Raw genomic sequence first — 18,491 nt, 5'->3', positions numbered from 1 at the left:
TTAAATGTAACAAAATTTATAATTTTAATTTTATTCAATGCTTATTAAATTGCAACAAGAAATAATTAGAGATTGCATCATTCAAAGTTTGATAAAGCAGAGCTCTTATAATTATTTTTTTTTATTCAGAGGCCACAATAATTGCCCTATTATCTCAAAATTAGCTTTTTAACGAAATAAATAATTATTAATATACTTTTATACTGGTGAATAGTGATTTTCTACATTTACAATGATTTACATTTACTCTGATTGCTGTTTACAATCAGAGGAGACTGAATCAGCTTTTAAACCTTCTTTCTTTTATACATTTTCTTTGAATTCAATTGCAGCCTTGGATTCCAACCATCGCTTTTCCTCAGCTCGCTGTGAACAAATTAAAATAATAATATGTGAGGATTTTTTAGATTTATTAACTCAGTAAGAGAGAAAATCCAGCCAAAAGTTTACCAAAATCTGTTCCTCCTTTTCGGCCTGAGCCACTGCTCGACGTAAATCTTGAATTGTGACTGCACGATTAGCAGTTTCCAGTGGCATGGCTCCAAGTTGACGAGCCATGAAAGAGTTGAATCCACGTGACTCCTTCTTTTTAGCAGCTTTTGCATCAAATTGATCGTGAGAATCTTTATCCAAATTTTGCTCATCCGCATTTACCTTTAAAAAATATATATTTAAAAATGAACTTGTTTCAGAAAATATTTACTTTTTTCTGCTTGGTCTGGGCTTCAAAACCAAATGGAATTTCTTCCTTGACATGCACAGGAGGTACATTCTTTGAATTGCCAGCTTGAATCTGGTTGTCTCCCTGCGATTGAGACCCTGCTTCAGCTTCAAATATTCCAGTTGCCTGTGAAAATTAGCGTATATAAGAGGATTCAAATAAAATTACTTTTATTTTGTCTCACCCGCCGATCCACAATGCTGCCTTTGAATTTGAACGGCTGAACCATGGTAACCCTTCGGGGATTTGGAAGAGGTACGCCTTGGTGGCCTATATTTTTCAAATCCTGAGATAAATTCACATGTTATTTCAAAGGTTTTTCTACTAATTCTTGAAACTTGTGTCACTTACAATTCCCTCAAATTTGAGTTTCTGGGTAGCATTTGTTTCCTGGGCTTCTGTCAAAGGTTTCTTGCTGGGACCACCCATTTTTTTACCTTGAACTTGGTCAGCCATGGCGGAGAAACTTAGTTACTTTGCGTTAGCTTGAATATTTATACAATTTCTGGCAGAGGAATTCTAGGAACTTGATAAAGAATGTTAACAATTTGCCTCCCCTGGGAGGTAAATTCCCTAATCTACTAATATTGTGGCTATTTTTAAAAACTTAAACATTTGATTACGTCGTGGTAGCGAAAAAATCACGCAAAGCTTAACAACCAAACGCGAATTTCCTTCTTGCAAGAAAAGAGCGACAGTAAATTAAACAATTAAAATTTATGTTTGTTGAGCGATAAGCAATTTTTCCGCTAACAAGACAGATTATTATTTTCAATCACATATATTTAAATTAAAATCACAACTTGATCGAACAGAATGACAATATCTGATCTACATAATCCTATCTGAAACGTAATAGAAATAAGACCAGACCCCGTCATCCTCCCTTACTCCTTACACTAAGATTCTTTTCCAATTCTGAAAGTCAGTTTTTGACAGTTCAATCTGACCGGCACTTTAATTCTTCTTCTTCTTGCTCTGCACATTGGGTCCTTGCAGTTCTTGTTGGTACTGGGAAATCAGCTGCTGCTGCGTCTCTGGCAGGGTTGGCGCGTACCTTGCGTACTCCATGCTGAACTCACCCTTGCCCTGAGTTGACGAACGAAGCTCGGATGCATACCCAAACATTTCGTTTAGAGGAATCTGGTAAAATATTATTTTCATTTTATTAAAAATTTAATAAAACCAACTAAATAAATTTATGAATGAAAATATCTCTTAAAAACATTCCACCAATTTAAATCTTTGTGTTTGATAAAAAAAATATTCAGACTAGGCCGAAGCATTTCCTTTAATTTATTACAAAAATTGACTCACTTCAGCGTAGATTGTAAACCAGCCCTCAAAGTTGTCCGTGCCAGTGAGGATGGCATGCCTCTTGTTCAGCTGGCCCATGACCGCGCTCTGGAACTCATCAGGCCCAGTGATTTCCACAGACATGATTGGCTCCAAAATCTGCCAAAGTCCGTCAGCAAAGACTGAAAAAACCCTTATTCCATAAACTTGCACGCAATTTTTAATTAGACAGACCATCTCTCATAGCACCCTGAGCAGCCATGTTGAAGGCCAGTTCGCTGGAGTCCACGACGTGATGCGCTCCGTCCATCAATCGGAATTTCACGCCGGAAATTTTGTGACCAGACAAAAGTCCTAGAATAATTATTTAATATCTTACAGGATTGATAAACTTTCAAAAACATTAAACTACCTTTTTCACACATATGAAGAAATCCTCTTTCCACGCCAGGGACGAACTGTTTAGGTACATTAGTACCTATTGTCTCGTCAGTAAATTCAACTGATGTGTTTTGATTTGGTGGCAGGGGCTAAATTTGAAAAATATTTTAACAAAATTTGAATTCAATGGATGTTTATAAATATTAATTTACCTCCAAAATTCCTGACACTCTGGCGTACTGACCAGAGCCTCCAGACTGCTTTTTATGCAAATAATCAAATTCTTTTGGGGACACCAGTGTTTCCCTGAACGAAACTTTTGGTTTGCCCAAAATAACTGGGCAGGCATACTCTCGTTCCATGCGCTGAAAAGAAATTATAGCAAAAATCAAGATTTGTTTGTTTTTAACTATGCATTCTAATTTTATTCCTAACGAACAAACGATTGACTATTTTTAGTGTGTGCCTATTTTCGTTCATGCAAGATCCAATTTTAAATCATCCAAGCCCATCTTAAGGGCCCAAAACCCTCTAAAGTTACCAGGATTCGTTTATATTTCCACTGAATTCATCTCAAAACCTAAAATTCACTTGAGACCGTTCAACTTTTAGGATCAATATTCTGTTTTACAGACTATAACAATTTTCTAGTTACCTGTTAGGTACCAGAAAATTATTAATATTGAATATTCAATCAAATCAATTTAAAAAAAAAACACTTTTAACGCGATTATTAAGTCAGAAAATAACCCTGAAAGATGGATTTAAATAAAACCATGCAAAATGGCTTTAAAAATCCATCTAAATATTGCCCTGAAACCATTTAAATCATTGTCTATTTTGCTGAAAAAACCTGTCTAACAACCAAACCCCTAAATTTATTCATAATCTTGAATTCCTTACCTGAGCATAAATTTCCAAATGCAATTCTCCCATTCCTGACACAATAGTTTCCTTATTGTCAGGGTCGTAGTGGAACCGGAACGTTGGGTCCTCTTTGGTAAATCTAGCCACAGCCTTACTGAAGTTGTCCCTGTCTTTGTTGTTGCTTGGCCTGATCGACATAGAAACGACAGGGTCTGGCACAAAAATCGATTCCTAAATTCACAAAATTTCGATTAAAATTATATCAAAAGCTTAAGATTTTCCTTCTTTCTAACCATAGCGAGCTTGAGGTTCTTGTCGACAACGAAAGTGTCTCCGCTGGCGCAGTCGACGCCGAAAAGAGCGAAAATATCACCAGCATAAACCTCATTGACGTCTTCCATTGTGTCTGAGTGCAGACGTACCAGTCGGGACACCTTGACCTTGCGTTGAGTACGCACGTTGAAGATGGTGTCGCCTTTCTTGAGCATTCCCTGGTAGCACCTCATGTAGGTCAGCTGGCCAAATCGGCCTGCCTCGAGTTTGAACGCCAACGAAACGAAGGGATTTTTGCTGCTTCTTTCTGGACTCATCAGAACTTTTTGTGGCTCTTCCCTAAAGTAAATATTGTAAATAGACGTAGGAATATCACTGTTTTTTAGGTTTAATAAATTTAAAAAGAAAATACAAAAATAATAAAAAATTAAATTAGCTTGAAATGCTGAAGATGCGAATTTTTTATATTAAAATAAGCTACAAACTCTGATTTCTCAATAGTGGCAAAATTGTCAACTTCGCTAGGATTAGGCAGGTAATGCAGCACTCCATCCAGTAAAGGTTGCACTCCCTTGTTTTTAAGGGCACTGCCAACCATGACGGGGGTGAAAGTTCTCGCAATGCACGCTCTTCGAACAGCAGCCATGATATCAGCCTCGCTTGGAGTCTTCTCCTCTGAAGAACAAGTCAGTAAACATAATTTTACACAAATCAATTCAGAATTACCCAAATACATGTTTCCGATCGTTTCGTCAGCGTTGGAAAGGTGTTCAATCAACTCGTGACGCTTATCCTCAGCTTCGGCACGCATGTCTTGAGGAATTTCCTTCTCTACAATCGACTCTCTGTGGATTTCAGGAGGTTAAAATTTTGTTTTAAATCCTTTAATTTCAGCAGTACCCATAGTTTCCTTCAAAATAGAGGGCTCTCTGCTTGATCAGGTCGATAACACCGCTAAGATCACTCTCCAGACCAATAGGAATTTGCAAGAGCGCTGCATTATGGTGTAACTTAGTCCTGAAAATAAAAATTGAGACTAAGAGATCATATCGTTCAGTTTTTTGGAGATCTTTTGATAAAAATTAGAAACAATGAAAATTTGTATCAATTTAGAATAGAGGGATGCTGAAATTTTGTAATATTCCCTTATCAGACTTAAAATTAAGAAATTTATTCCATTTTTTAAATCCTTGGACCATTTTAAGAAGTTTCCAGGAAAACCAACAATATGTAATATGTGAATATTTCACGCCCTTCATCAGCTTATTACCTCAACTGGTCCAAAACTCTGTACGGATTTGCATTCATCCGGTCAAGTTTGTTGATGAACGCCAGACACGGCACACTGTACCGCTTCATTTGTCTGTTGACGGTCAAGGTTTGACTTTGGACGCCTCCAACAGCGCACAGCACCAGAACCGCGCCGTCCAACACGCGAAGCGCTCGCTCCACCTCAACAGTGAAGTCGACGTGACCTGTGCATAATAAATTAATTTTATCTTAATTTATAGGTCCAAAAGGCATGCCAGGGGTGTCGATGATGTTGATGTTCGTGTCCCTCCAAAGGGTGTAGGTTGCTGCCGACTGGATGGTAATTCCTCTCTGCCGCTCCAGCTCCATCGAGTCCATTACGGCGCCCACACTGTCCTTGCCTCGCACCTTTTACCAATGAAGTTTTTTAATAAGTATTTTCAAAGTTTATAATAAATAAATAATTTACCTCGTGCATTTCTGATATTCTTCCTGTGTAGAACAGAATTCTTTCAGTGAGGGTAGTTTTCCCCGAATCGATGTGGGCAGATATTCCAATATTTCTTATGTGGTTCAGGTCCTTGTGCTCGGAAAATTTGGAATGGCTGGAGAACTTCCTTGCTGAGACCCTCTGTAATTGGAAAATAGAAATTTTAATTCTCGTGTTATGTATTGCATAAGCCGAGCCGGCGTGGATGGTTTTGTCTTATTCTTTTTCTTATTTTACATACCCAAAATCTGGTGTAATTTGAAACGAGGTGGCTTAAACTGACACTCTTTACGATGTTCATTTTGATAGTAATTAAGTTCAATCACTGAGTTTTAACTCTCAATTCCATACAAAAAAGAATTCAAGACAGGCAAAATCGTGCAACTTCTGTGGTGCCCTCGTGAGAAAAGAACAATAAGGGGGCGTGTCGATACGATTCTTCAGCAGCGCTTGGGAGCGGGAAAACAAAAAATTAAAAAGGAAAACAAAGCAAGTTGAGCTGTTGAATAATCCTGTGAAACAAGCCTGTAGTCTGTCAGTTCAAATTCAAAGCCAGAAAAACAGCCAGATGTATTGTAAGAAGAGATTTTGTCCACGAATTTGTTTGAATTTTATCAAGAGATGATACCATTCGTGCTGTCAAATCGCTGGAGCTGGAGATTGAACCTTAATTCAGATTTTGAAACATTGAAACTGCGCGTATGAGAGCTGAAAAATTTAATAATTGTTGTACTCCTCAGCAGAGAACTTTTGGTTTCTCTCCACAATGGATCGCTTTGTCACTTCCACTCGACCAGGTATGATATAAATGAATTTCTGTGAAAAATCTATAAGAACCTTATACATAATTATCTAATATATGTATTTTAAATAAAATCCCTTTTATTTCAATTTGTTTGCTCTGAAGGTCCATCTTCTGCTCCAAGTTTTCCAAGTGTAACAGAAAATGCTGAAGGAAAAAATGGTTTCCGTCCGATTGAAGACACTGGCCCTCTTCACCTTTTCTCTGACAAGCACAACCTGAGCCCTGATGGATTTTGCTTCAACACCGGCGAGCATTGGGTATATCCCACCAATTACCCTGAACGGAATTATCAGCTGGATATTGTAAGAACGGCTCTCTTTCAAAATACTCTGGTCTCTCTCCCAACAGGTAAAATCACGAAATGACATGATTTGAAAATAAATAATGAAAATTAAATATTAGGACTTGGCAAAACGTTCATTGCGGCAGTGGTCATGTTCAACTTCTACAGATGGTTTCCAAATAAAAAGATTATATTCATGGCACCTACAAAACCTCTGGTTGCTCAGCAAGTGAAAGCCTGCTATGACATTATCGGAATCCCCAGCACCGACACTTCAGAATTAACAGGTTTTTTATTGTTTTCTTGAATCAACGCCAGGAATTGTCATGAATATGCTTTAGGCACAACAATTCCGCTCCACAGACGGCAGGAAGAGTGGCGGTCAAAGCGAATATTCTTTGCGACCCCACAGGTTGTGGCCAATGACCTTGTTGGACAGGTGTGTCCAGCCGCAGACGTGTGCTGCATTGTGTTCGACGAGGCGCACAGGGCTAAAGGTAACCAGGCTTACTGCCAGGTCATGGCAGCCCTCAAGTCATACAACAGCGAATTCAGGGTTTTGGCTCTGTCAGCAACGCCGGGATCGGACAAAACAGCCATTGCTGAGGCAAGAAATATTTAAAATGACTTTGAATTTTTATTTTAACTGTGTTGAATTAGGTGCTGAGGAATTTAAGTATTTCCAAACTGAAATTGTTGACTGATGAGAGCCCAGAAGTGAAGCAGCACTCTCACAAAAAAGATGTTGAAGTGATCACTGTCAGCCCAAACAACAGACTAAAGGAAATGGGCACTAGGCTCTTAAGTGTAAGTTGTAAATTGTTAAGTACTGTTTTAAATTTTATCTTCCTCATAGATTCTCAGCAGGTATCTGATGAAACTGATGCAAAGAGGGGTGATTCCACGATCCTGCAATATTTCGAATTTGGGCGCCTTCCAAGTAAATATATAATAATTTTTTAATTTCAAGACAATTTATTTAATTTGTTCGTAGCTCAAAACTTACTACGACAAGCTGAACACAACACCTATTCCTGGAGTTGGATCCATGGAGCTGAATGACCTGAAGCACAACTGTTTAGTCGCGTTAAATTTGTCAAAAGCCTATGAAATGCTCAACAGTTACGGAAAGGGAGCTTTTCTCAATCACATTAGTCGTGAGTGCAGTTTTATTAATAATAGAAATTAAGAAATTATTTATTAAATTATAGAAACAAAGGCAGAGAGTACAAACAAGCTCCTTGTCCACACACTGGAGAAGGATGAAGACCTCACATCTCTGATTATGGATTTGGAGGTAAGAGTTTCGATTGGTGGCCTGAAAATTCTATAAACAGGATAATTTTGCAGTCAACAACCTTTGACCATCCTAAATTGCAAAAGTTGGAAGAGCTATTGATCATGCATTTTGTTGAAGCCGAGGAAAACGGTGAAAACACTAAAGTCATCATTTTTAGCGAGGTATTTCATCTTACAAGGTTCAAATTCCGTTAAAACTACATGAAAAAAATCCAAGTATTTTGATCATAATTATGTTTATTTAAATACGTTTATTGAAATTCAATTTCAGTATCGAAATTCCGTTTCGGAAATCAAAGAATTCATCATCAAACACAGTCCTCTGATCAGACCGGTTGCCTTTGTCGGTCAGTCCAAGAAGGGAGGCATCGGTCTGACTCAGCAGGAGCAGAAGAAGATTATGCTCGACTTCAAAGCAAACAAAATCAACGCTTTGATTTCAACCTGCGTGGGTGAGGAGGGCCTGGATATTGGTGAGGTCGATTTGATCATCTGCTATGATGCGAACAAGTCACCAATCCGTCTCGTCCAGAGAATGGGTCGCACGGGCCGAAAACGTGATGGAAGGGTTGTCCTCCTACTGACTGAAGGAAAAGAGTACCAGGTAATTTTGTTTATTCATAATTTTAGATTTTGAACAGGGTTTTTTATATATGTTGTTTTCAATTCATTTTATTTTATTTTTTTACAATTTTATTTTTTTCCACTTGCGCTATGTTTGAACTTTCTATTAAATTATGGAGACTATAAACCTCTGTCTGTAATTTAAAAAAAAGCGTGGTAATTCAATTTCTTGGTCCGTTTCACACACAGTAGAGGCAGTTTGTGGTCATTTAAATTAGGATTTTTCTGCTTTTGGGCTGATAAATGGATCAGATAAGTATTGATAAGAAAAGAATTTATAAATGACAAACAGTAATCTTGTTTTTTTACTATATAGAAATACATCTCCAGCACAAAATTGCACAGCAACGTCAATAAGAACATAGGAAACTGGAATTTGATTCCAATTTTAAATCAGCTGAACAGTCCTAGAATGGTGCCTAGAGGTAAAAATAATTTTAACTTACGATCATTTAACTAATTCAGTATTGCAGGAGTGAATCCAGTGTTGTACAGAAAGGTTCTAGTCATCAAAGAGGAAAAGGAAAAGGCCAAAAATTTCTTCAAAAAGAAATCAGGTCCTGACGCACCACCTGCGATGTCGGTGGTTGATACCATCAATAACCAGGCAAACACCTGGCAGGAGCCGATTCCTGTGTTCAAGTACCTTGAGTCGTCGAGTGACTGCAAGTTGTTGTCCTTGTTACCTTTTGGTAGGGATTTTTTAAATCCTGCTTTGTGAATTAAACTGCCACGTTCAAATGATTGCAGACGAAATGAAGGAAAAACTGGTTGAAATAGAAAACGACGATGAAGACAAATTTAACCCTTTCAGCTGGACTGAATGGCTGTCTAGTGTACAAGGAACTTCTGACTCACCGCATTCTTCAGACACCAACAATTTGGTTGCCCTTGTGAAGTTCGCAAACCGCATGAGTGAAAATGACGCGACTTGCTTCACCCAGTCAACAGGCGAGGATAAGAATAATATAATACAAGTTAAAAAACAGGGTTTTGCTATAGAGTTGACCATTGACAAATATAGTTTTCTTACTGATTAGTTCTAAAGAAAAACTATTGACTGACTCTGATAAATAATTATTTTTATTTTTCTCAGAAATCGCTTCTGAAGCTGCCAATGACATGACATTCTGGTCCGACAAACTAAGCAAGGAGGTGTGTGGCAAAAAAACAGCAAAGGGAAAGAAAAATGCGATACCGCAACAACAAAACCAGCCGTCTATAGCCAAGATGCTGCAGCAGAAGAAAGTGCAGAAGAAAATCCCTCCGCCGCCTCTCTTCAAGGACGATGATGACGACCTTTTCATGCTGCCTTCTGCACGGCCTGTGTCTGAAAAGGTGCAAAAAAGATCAGTCAAGGAAGAAATAGACATATTTGTGGAGAATCTATCCTTGCTGCACCTTTTGTTGCCTTTGAAGAATGACTGTCCTTTGGTTCAAATGATGAACAGCGTTTCTCTGATCGCCAACACAGTTGACGTGGAGGAAAAGCCAGACTTTGACTTTGATCCACCTGACATTTCTATTTTGGACCAAATCTTTGGCGATAGAACTTTAAACAAAGCCACAGTTGAGGTTGTGATTAAGAAGCCGGAGATATCAGTAGGTAGAGATACTTTTGTCAAGAAAAAGCGGACGACTCCACTCAGAAGATCAGCAGGCAAGTCCAAGCCAAATGTGTCCACAGGCCGATTTGTTCTTGCACCGATAGCTCTTCCAAATCCTGTGAAGTTAAATTTTAACTTTGATTTGGACATATGCAGCGACTCACTTTTGGACGAGGAAGAAGCCGATGTAAAAGCTGAGCCAGCTGAATCCCCAGAAATATCGCTCTCGGACGAGATTCTTTGCACTACGGCTGCGGAAATTGAACTCGACGCCGCAATGAAAAGCTCAACATCGTGCATCCCCACGAGCACGCCAAAAGTAAATTCAAAGTTCTCCAGCAAACATGTTATTTCTTCCGACGAAGATTTCGACGACGAAGAACTGCTCAGACATTGCCAAGAGATTGAAATGAAAGCTCTCACACAAACGCAGCAACCTGCCCCTGCCGTGGAAGAGGACGACGACGACGACGTCACGTATATAGATGAAGAATTCTTGAAGCAGGTCAGCGCCATTGAGGAAGCTGCTAAAGCAAAATCGATACAGCATGGGGAGCCCATCACGCTCTCCACTGATGAGGACAAAGAAGGTTTGTAGAAGGCAACTTAATTGCAGGATTTATTTAATTGTATGTTTAGATCATGATGAGTCAAATCATGAAAGGGACGTGGCTTTGACAACTCTGCAATCTTCTGACAGCGGGGAAGTTATTGATCCCTCACGATCTAGAAGCCAGAGTGTGGCAAGCAAACGGCCGCACAGCATGCTAGAAGTTTCATCAGATTTCGCGAGTCCAGTTAAAAAACCAAAATGCAAGGTGGGAATTTCATTGAATATTTAAAGCCCTGGTATTTTTCATTTTCTCAATGAAAAGTTAATTTATTTTACCTGAGTGAGTCTCTCTTTCTCACCTTTTATTAATACTTTTGCACTGGCAAAAATTAGTTGCATAATTAATTTTGTGATAACTGAATGAACAGCATGTTGTGTCTAGCTTAAAGAGGGGAAAAAAGGCTTGAATCACCTTTTACTTAAATATGCCTTTCACCCATATTTTGCAGTGCACCAAAGGTTTTATACTAAAAAAGCTGGAAAATAACCAATAATTTTGGACTGCATTTTTTGCTAAGCTAATTTCATTCTTCTTTTTGCAGATTAGAAAGAAAAAGAGGAACCCCTTTGCACTTACTCAAGCAAGTGTATCTGATGATTCCTCGTCAGGCGAGGATAGTGCAGACATGGACCAATACGACCAAAGCTTCATCAAGGAGCAATGCACGCAGGTTGACGTTGAGTAAGATTTTTGTTAATGCATGTGTTCATTTCTTGAGCTACTTCTCGCATTGCAGCATGCAGGCGGAGTACTTGAAGACCACTAGGAGCCCTCCGATCAACCCAAAGTTCAAAATCCCAAACCTCTTGAATAGGAACAGAAACAATTCCTCAGATGAAGCATATTTAGAGGTATTAAAAAAATTATTGTTTTCTTTATTATTAATTTTTCTTCCAGGACTCATTTTGTGTAGCAACAGAGGGATCACCTGAGGAGTCTGAAGAGGACCTGTTGGAGGTGTGTGAGAAGCGGCTCAGAGAAAAGAGGAAAGCAAAAAGGTCCAGCACTGAAAACAAGAAGAAAACGAGAATAATTATTAAGCCCATCTCCAGTGATAGGTTTGTGTTCAAAGATAAACACCATGAAGAGATATTATGTTATTCATTGATCATTTTTATTGGCAGTGAGGATGAGGAAAGAAAAACAGATAAATCGTTCAAAACTCCTGTGAACATTCCTTTAAAGACGTTTTCGCCTGTTGCATCGACGTCAAAGGCTAATTTCACAAGCTTCAAACCTGTTGATAAACTGGAAAAAGTGCAACAGATCCCCCCACCAGCTGCAAGTATTGGCAGAAAGGAACATATTCCAGTTCCAGTTCTGGAAGTGAAGCCATCCTTCAAACCAAAACCGTCCTTCACGCCCAAACTTACCAATCCTGAGGAAACGGTGCCAAAACTTCCACCAGCATCTAGGGTAAAGAGTACAGACAAATTAAACACGAGAAAATAATTAATAAACTGGAATTTCAGGAGCAGCATGGGAAAACCAATATTATTGCATCCACGAATCAAATCCAACGGGCTCCCCAACTGGTCACGTGCCTGAGCACAAAGCACAACCTCCACGTGATAATTAGGACACTACCATCTGGAGTAGATTACGTCATCAGCCAGCGTCTGGCGGTTGCCAGGATCAGGGTTTCCGGTATGAAGTCCTAATGACTCTTCTTTTTCAAGTTATCTTATTTGTATATCTGTTGCAGACACGTCTTCCTTCTTTCCCAACAGCAAGCTGGTGGACACTGCCAAGTCTCTGAGTGAATATTTCCAGTTTAGTCTGCTTATTTTTGAGAACGACAAAGACTGTCCTTTGCCTGATATTAAAAAGAACGCTCCACTGCCTGTAAACAAGCTGAGAAGGACAATTTGCTTCCTACAGGAGTCTAAAATCAAATACATTTTCTGCAGAAATCAAGGTTTTTAATTAGTTTAATTGGTTTTCAACTTAACATTTTGTATTTTTCAGAGGAGACTGCAGAATATCTTGCTATGTTGAGCTCCAAAGAAGCAAAGGCTGAATCTTATGGAATTGATGATTGGTTTACTGTTGAGGAAAATAAAAACGTGGTATGTACTGGGCGGTTAAAATAAAAACTCATACCCATTGTGATACATTTCTTTTTCAGCATTTTCAATTCTACAGTAACTTGCCACACGTGAATATTGTGATGGCATTGAAGCTCACAAAAACTTTCCCATCAATGAGTGATTTTTTAGAAAGGTACAAATAACAAAAAGCCACTGCGTTATTTATTAATGTGAAAATTTGTTACAGATGCAACAGTGCCCAAGATGTCATGGAAATTTTCAAAATTAGTGATCACAGGAAAGCGAACGATATTTATAGGGTTTTGAATGAGCCTTGGAATTAGGTGAAATTCCTTGTCAAGCACAAAAAAATTGGATTTTTAAATTTTAGTTAAGAATTAAATTATTAAAACTATTTTAACCCATTGATTTATTTCTTGAAAAATTCCAATGATAAGGCAGAAGTATGCGAGATTTTCATGATTGTCAGAATAATTTATTGCAGCTACCTCGTAATCCTTGTTGTGGAGCTGCATTTAATTTTTCTGACAAACATTGATTTATCTCAATTAAAAGCTACCTTTGAAAATAAAACGTATTGCAATAGTAGAAACATATTTCCGGCCTAAAATAACCCAGACTTTAACTTCCATGATAATAAAATAAATTGAAATGCTTCACATTTCTTTGGTGCTTACGTCTTTATTATTAGTTTCCCTAGTTTCAGCTTCTGCCCGGAGCTCAACAGATCATGAGAAATGTGGGGCAATTCTCCATTATTAACCTTATTTGGCATTTTTTTTTAATTTTAAGGTTGCGACTTATTCCTAAAATCACAATTATAAACATTTCGGATTAATGGAATAAAATATTTTGAATTGAATTTCGCGCATACAATCTATGTCGCATTATTTATCAACAAAATTTTCTTATGCAATTATTTACAATATATTGGGAATATGTTATTTAGTCCCTTTTAATACGTTCAATACACATACAAAAATAAATATGATAAATATATAAGCAATCTACTATATTGCATGTGAGGATGAAATATGAATTCGCGCGCTTTTTAGCCGAGGGAAAATCGTTCTCGATATGCCCACGTGAGTGACGTCCAGGTGACGTCACACGTAAACATTATGGAGGTTGATTACTTTATCGCCTATTTCGCTTAAAAATCGGGCCTGAAGTCGCAGAGCAATTCTGTAAGTATTTAACCATTGAAAACATGTGTAATGTAACTTTCGTGTTAAACACAGTTTCTGCGTCGTGGTTAATGGAATAATTCTGAGTCAAATCTGACACATTTGTGCCAGATCCCAGATCGTTTCGCCCCGCAATCGCCAATGAAATTGAGAAATGAAAAGTTTGTAGTGTCGAAAACGTAAAAATCATGGAGGTTGATTACTTAATCGCCTATTTCGCTTAAAAATCGGGCCGAAAACATCCCTCAATCGCAAACCAAATGAAAATCTTTCCATTTCACGCAACGGGTGGTGCCGGTTTTGTTAGTGCTGTTGAGAGGCCGTGCGTGTTGAACTATCTAAAGTCTTCATCCATTGGTGTCCAGGACAAGAGCGACTCGATGGACGGAGCAAGTTCCTCAGGAGGCGGCCAGCTGAGGGACGTGCTGCCGAACTTGAGCAAATCCAAGTTCTACGATCAAGCAAAGCAGCTCCCTCCCGGCGACCCTGCGTCCGCGTCCACCAGCAAGTCCAGCGGCCCAGTCAATTACTCTGCCCTGTTGGTGAATCCGAAGCAGAAGGGCAACCCTTTGCTGAAGCACATCACAAGCGTGGCGTGGCAGTTCGAGGAGGGCATCGCTGCCGACTACCAGCCGACGCGGACGGCGGGCATTCTCTTCCTGAGCATGCAGTACCACAACCTGAACCCTGAGTACCTGCACGAGCGCATCAAGGGCATCAGCAACATGTACGATTTGCGGGTGTTGCTGGTGCAGGTGGACTTCGCCAACAGCGAGCCGCTGCTGCGCACGCTGAACCGCATCTGCCTGCTGGCGCAGATGACCCTGGTGCTGGCGTGGTCGGCCGAGCAGGCGGGAAAGATCGTCGAGACGTACAAGATGTACGAGAACAAGCCGCCGGACATGATCATGGAGCGCAACGCCGACGAGCCCTACTTCCAGATGGTGAAGGCGCTGTGCTGCGTGCCCAGCGTCAATCGCGCCGACGCCGTCACCCTGCTCAGCGTCTTCGGCTCTCTTGAGAAGATCGCCAAGGCGCCGCTCGAGAAGCTGGAGTTGTGTCCTGGCTTTGGTCCGGCCAAGGCCGAGAGGCTCTGGAGGGCCCTGCGCAAGCCTTTCCTGCGCCTGGGTGTTACGCAGGAAGATGCGTTGAAAGCCGCTGAGGAGGAGGAAGGGGATGATGAAGAGGAAGACTTGAATGACTATGATGGTTGAACAAGCAGTGCATTTATTTATAGACAGGAAACAATTTCAAGTATTTTAAAAATACCACAGTGAAACGAACTTTGTCTACAAGAAGAACCAGTTGTGAAATATAAATTTTAGTGTGTAATGCCTTTGGAACACAATAAACGCCAATATTTCATGTTTAAATAAAATTTCCATGTTGTCTTTGCACCTAAAGGGTGGAGAAATTAAATAAATTTTATTTTTGACACTTAACTATTATTTTTACGTGGGTAAAATTTAAAAACTTAAATTAGGTCGTGACGGGAAAAGAAAATTCTTTGTCAGTGCCATGTGTTTTAACTATTTAGCGCTTTTCTAGAAAAAATGTTAAATTTTTCAGGAAAACACTGCTAACAAAGTCAACAGTGCAACTACAGCTACCAGTATCAAAACCAAAGCAAGATATAATGGCTTCCTATGATGATCAGGACATTCGTAAAGGGATTCGGCTTATGTTTTCGTCTGCGCCAGATTCAACAGAACAACTGAGATCTTTGCTCGAAGACGCCATCAGAGCAAAATACGGAACCAGCAGGAGCCTGGGAAAAATCGTAAATCCTAGTGCGAAGGTATTTTCTTACAAATTTACTTATATTTGGGGTTTACCATATAATCGTCAATTTTTAGCAGTCCTACACCCCTGCTGAGGATGAACTGTGCATAGTATCTGACAATTCCAATTCGGACAAGATGGATGCAGACGAGGATGATGATGAGGCGCAGGAGTACTATATGATGGAAGACTTAGCATGCTCCGTTTGCAAGTAAATCATTTAAATCCAGAGTGCGTAAACAGTTTTTCATGTGGCAATTTTTATAGGTCCATCACTGTGTCCAAAGGCAATCGGTTAACTGAATGTAAAGACTGCCAGAAGATGTACCACCAGGAGTGCCACTCGCCCCCCATCTTGGATAAATACGTCGACGACTCTGGCTCGTGGAGCTGCTCCAGCTGCAAGCCAGTCGTACCAGAACCTACAAAACAGGTAAGTTTCGTAACTTAATATTATACAATATGTCCTCACAGGTTTTAGATCTCTAAAAAATATCGTCAGAAGATTCAAATTATAGTTCTAAATACATAATTTTACTGCTCATAAATGCTGGGATTATTTTTGTTCTGTAGCAATTGAAATGTCAGAAATTTGTTGATTCATCTAAATTCCACACAGCCCTATTAAGTATTTTAAAAATTCACAATGGCATAACAAATATGTTTTCACGAATTCCAGTCGTATTTCAAAAGTGGCTCGAGTGGAAAATCCCTTCGTGCTTCACCGAGCCTGCCAACGTCTAGTAGTTCAAAAGGAACCTCTCAGAAAAGCGAGCCTCCATCTCATCTGAAGAGACAAGTAAGTCTGCAACCTCTTAAAGTAGGACTTTTATCTTTCGATTTTGGCGTGCAAATAAAGATTCCTCGACATAACCTCTTCCGTTGTGCTGCGTGTACCGCAGAAATGCGATTTAGCGCGAACGCACCAAACAAGGTTTGAACTTTGGAAAAGCACCGCTTGACTTACTTAAAAGGCGGGCTGGTTGCGTTTTGGCGCTCTGACGCATTGCTGATTTATTTCCCCGCTGATTGCCTTCCGCACAATCCGCACTCACTCATCGGGAAGGAGAAACGACTGGCGCTTGCCCCTCCCTTGTACAATGAAACGCAACCAAACGGCGCTTGAGCTGATTAGCGTCAGAGCGCCGCAACGCAGCCTGCCCACTTCTCAAATGGTGCTTTTCCCAAGGTTCATACCCGCTTTGGAGCATTATGCGCTAAATTGTGTTTCCGCCGTACACACAGTGCAGTAGACTAAAATATTATCTGTGTGTTTATGATGAGGAATCATTTTTTGCATGCCAAATGTCAAATCAAAAAGAGAAGTGCTTTTAACATTCGGTCCTTGTACTAAATTCTAAATTCGAGCTAACTGCCTTGCAGGGGTCTTCTGGAGGAAGCTCCTCCACTTCCTCAGGATCGACATCAAAGTCTTCTGGTTCAGCTGGCATATCAGCTAGTTTGCAGAGGTCTAACAGCAGCTCCTCAGCCAAAGAGTCAGGCCTGAAGCGCTCTAGGCCGTCTTCCCCTGCCGCCAAAGGCTCTTCATCCTCCAAAACATACTCAAGCTCTGGTAAATACTCCCAGTGTCCATCATGGAATTTAATCTTGACGTTGAAATACTTTCCAGGAAGTGGAAGAATTTCCAGCCCGTCGTCCGTCCCGTCTCCGACTAGCAGCACCAGTGCCGCAGGAAAGAGGCTTGAAAACATGAAAAAGAAAGCTGCCACTAAGCTCCAAGAAAAACGAAAACACAGCAAGTAGTTGGACAAGTTTTTAGTATCTAAAATCAGAAGGAATTGAATTTGATGCGCTGACAAAAATGACTGGACGATACTTTTATGTATTAATTTTGGCATCGCAAAATGCAGGAATATTGGCTGGAAAACCTTCAAATTCCACTGTTGTTACATTGATGCATTTGTACAAGATAAATAACTACAAATAAAATGAGAACCGTGATTTCATTTCAGTTATAATTGCTGTTTTTCGTTTCTTATTTGTATGTGTGGCAAATATTATTTAAAAAGGAAGATATGTGTTGATTTTAGTGACGCTATATAAAAGGTAGAACTAAAATCAATATCACCCTTTTCCTGAGCATTGCAGTACCACAACCTGCTGAACCCTGTATACCTGCGCATCAAGAGCAACAAGTTTGATTTGCGGTCACCGTGCTGGTGCAAGTAGACTCTAGGTAACAGTAAGCGAGTTTTCGCGAATTTGTCGTTTATATGAGGTATATCGAAAAGTTTTATCAAATTTTCAGGATAAAAATTACAGCTTTCTTTTGAACGTCTTAGAGTAAGATGTAGAAATTTTTATGGCTTTTAAAAATTCTTCTTGAGGTTTATTTTTTATGCATTTTTCCTCGTGCCTTAAGCCTTAACTCACGTCACTTGTTCCTGGTTTGGGTTTGTAAAGATTTCTTGGAATTCTAGGTAAATTTTAGCTTAAACTGAATCCTTTTATGGATTGGTGACATTAATTCCGGAGGTGTGCAGTATCATTCCTCTTTAAAAATTAGAAAAATTTCATGCCTGGCATTTTATCCAATCCTAACTGCTGCTGGTCTTTCTTTGTGCGACTAGCGGTGCGCCTCCCAGCCCGTTGAGCAATTTGAGCATTTCGAGTCACTAAACTAACCACTTTTTGCCATCTCTGACATTGGGTAGCCAGTATTAGATCTCCGAACTGCTCAAATACCTCCCATTGCTTTAATTTGACACTCCTGAGAGGAGTGCCTTAACAATGCGAGCCCATCTCTATCACAACAATTTCATTTGTAATTGGGGGAGCAGTTTTTCAATAGTAAAAGATAAAAAGCCTATCTTTTAATAAAAATTATTTTTTATAGTAAAATTTTGGTTTTAAAAAGTATTGACCAAAATCTTTCGACCAAAACAATGGGGGGTGAGGGGTGAGGGCGGAGCACCACTGACCCACTAACACAAAAATCT

General features: G+C 39.6%; 5 protein-coding genes across 6 annotated transcripts; 3 read left to right on the top strand and 2 right to left on the bottom strand.

Annotated features, from left to right (window-relative positions):
• Positions 1-7: 7 nt before the first annotated feature.
• On the bottom strand, positions 8-1,343 carry LOC135934056 (uncharacterized). The gene is made up of 5 exons (XM_065475567.1): positions 1,073-1,343; positions 906-1,007; positions 704-847; positions 451-654; positions 8-366 (listed from the first exon to the last, which is right to left on the bottom strand). The coding sequence occupies exons 1-5, from the start codon at positions 1,175-1,177 to the stop codon at positions 304-306; spliced, it is 618 nt and encodes a 205-aa protein (XP_065331639.1). The 5' UTR covers positions 1,178-1,343; the 3' UTR covers positions 8-303.
• A 140-nt stretch (positions 1,344-1,483) lies between these two features.
• On the bottom strand, positions 1,484-5,705 carry mEFG1 (mitochondrial translation elongation factor G 1). The gene is made up of 14 exons (XM_065475559.1): positions 5,521-5,705; positions 5,259-5,420; positions 5,065-5,197; positions 4,809-5,013; positions 4,439-4,555; positions 4,265-4,383; positions 4,024-4,213; positions 3,559-3,877; positions 3,302-3,496; positions 2,611-2,763; positions 2,430-2,547; positions 2,252-2,371; positions 2,039-2,199; positions 1,484-1,864 (listed from the first exon to the last, which is right to left on the bottom strand). The coding sequence occupies exons 1-14, from the start codon at positions 5,578-5,580 to the stop codon at positions 1,679-1,681; spliced, it is 2,238 nt and encodes a 745-aa protein (XP_065331631.1). The 5' UTR covers positions 5,581-5,705; the 3' UTR covers positions 1,484-1,678.
• Positions 5,706-5,769: 64 nt separating this feature from the next.
• Fancm (FA complementation group M) lies at positions 5,770-12,963 on the top strand. Its single transcript, XM_065475558.1, has 24 exons — positions 5,770-6,076; positions 6,187-6,432; positions 6,487-6,654; positions 6,709-6,974; positions 7,028-7,174; positions 7,224-7,307; positions 7,362-7,524; positions 7,579-7,664; positions 7,718-7,828; positions 7,938-8,270; positions 8,607-8,715; positions 8,764-8,982; positions 9,041-9,241; positions 9,387-10,487; positions 10,537-10,715; positions 11,053-11,192; positions 11,248-11,362; positions 11,409-11,569; positions 11,636-11,927; positions 11,984-12,158; positions 12,217-12,429; positions 12,480-12,580; positions 12,640-12,734; positions 12,789-12,963. The coding sequence occupies exons 1-24, from the start codon at positions 6,046-6,048 to the stop codon at positions 12,883-12,885; spliced, it is 4,833 nt and encodes a 1,610-aa protein (XP_065331630.1). The 5' UTR covers positions 5,770-6,045; the 3' UTR covers positions 12,886-12,963.
• A 670-nt stretch (positions 12,964-13,633) lies between these two features.
• Positions 13,634-17,481, top strand: LOC135934055 (integrator complex subunit 12-like). 2 transcript variants are annotated; one of them, XM_065475566.1, is made up of 7 exons: positions 13,634-13,749; positions 15,319-15,547; positions 15,609-15,742; positions 15,799-15,964; positions 16,211-16,330; positions 16,915-17,104; positions 17,162-17,481. In XM_065475566.1, exons 2-7 carry the CDS (start codon positions 15,386-15,388, stop codon positions 17,293-17,295), a joined length of 906 nt encoding a protein of 301 aa, XP_065331638.1. In that variant the 5' UTR covers positions 13,634-13,749; positions 15,319-15,385; the 3' UTR covers positions 17,296-17,481. The 2 variants fall into 2 exon arrangements, with proteins under 2 accessions (XP_065331638.1, XP_065331637.1); XM_065475565.1 differs by having other exon boundaries at positions 15,606-15,742.
• Ercc1 (DNA excision repair protein Ercc1) lies at positions 13,765-14,965 on the top strand. Its single transcript, XM_065475564.1, has one exon. It carries the CDS (start codon positions 14,010-14,012, stop codon positions 14,961-14,963), a length of 954 nt encoding a protein of 317 aa, XP_065331636.1. The 5' UTR covers positions 13,765-14,009; the 3' UTR covers positions 14,964-14,965.
• Positions 17,482-18,491: the final 1,010 nt, after the last annotated feature.

The sequence above is a fragment of the Cloeon dipterum genome, chromosome 1, assembly GCF_949628265.1.
Source record: "Cloeon dipterum chromosome 1, ieCloDipt1.1, whole genome shotgun sequence".
Taxonomy (NCBI): domain Eukaryota; kingdom Metazoa; phylum Arthropoda; class Insecta; order Ephemeroptera; family Baetidae; genus Cloeon; species Cloeon dipterum.
This window is presented reverse-complemented; position numbering and strand designations above follow the sequence as displayed.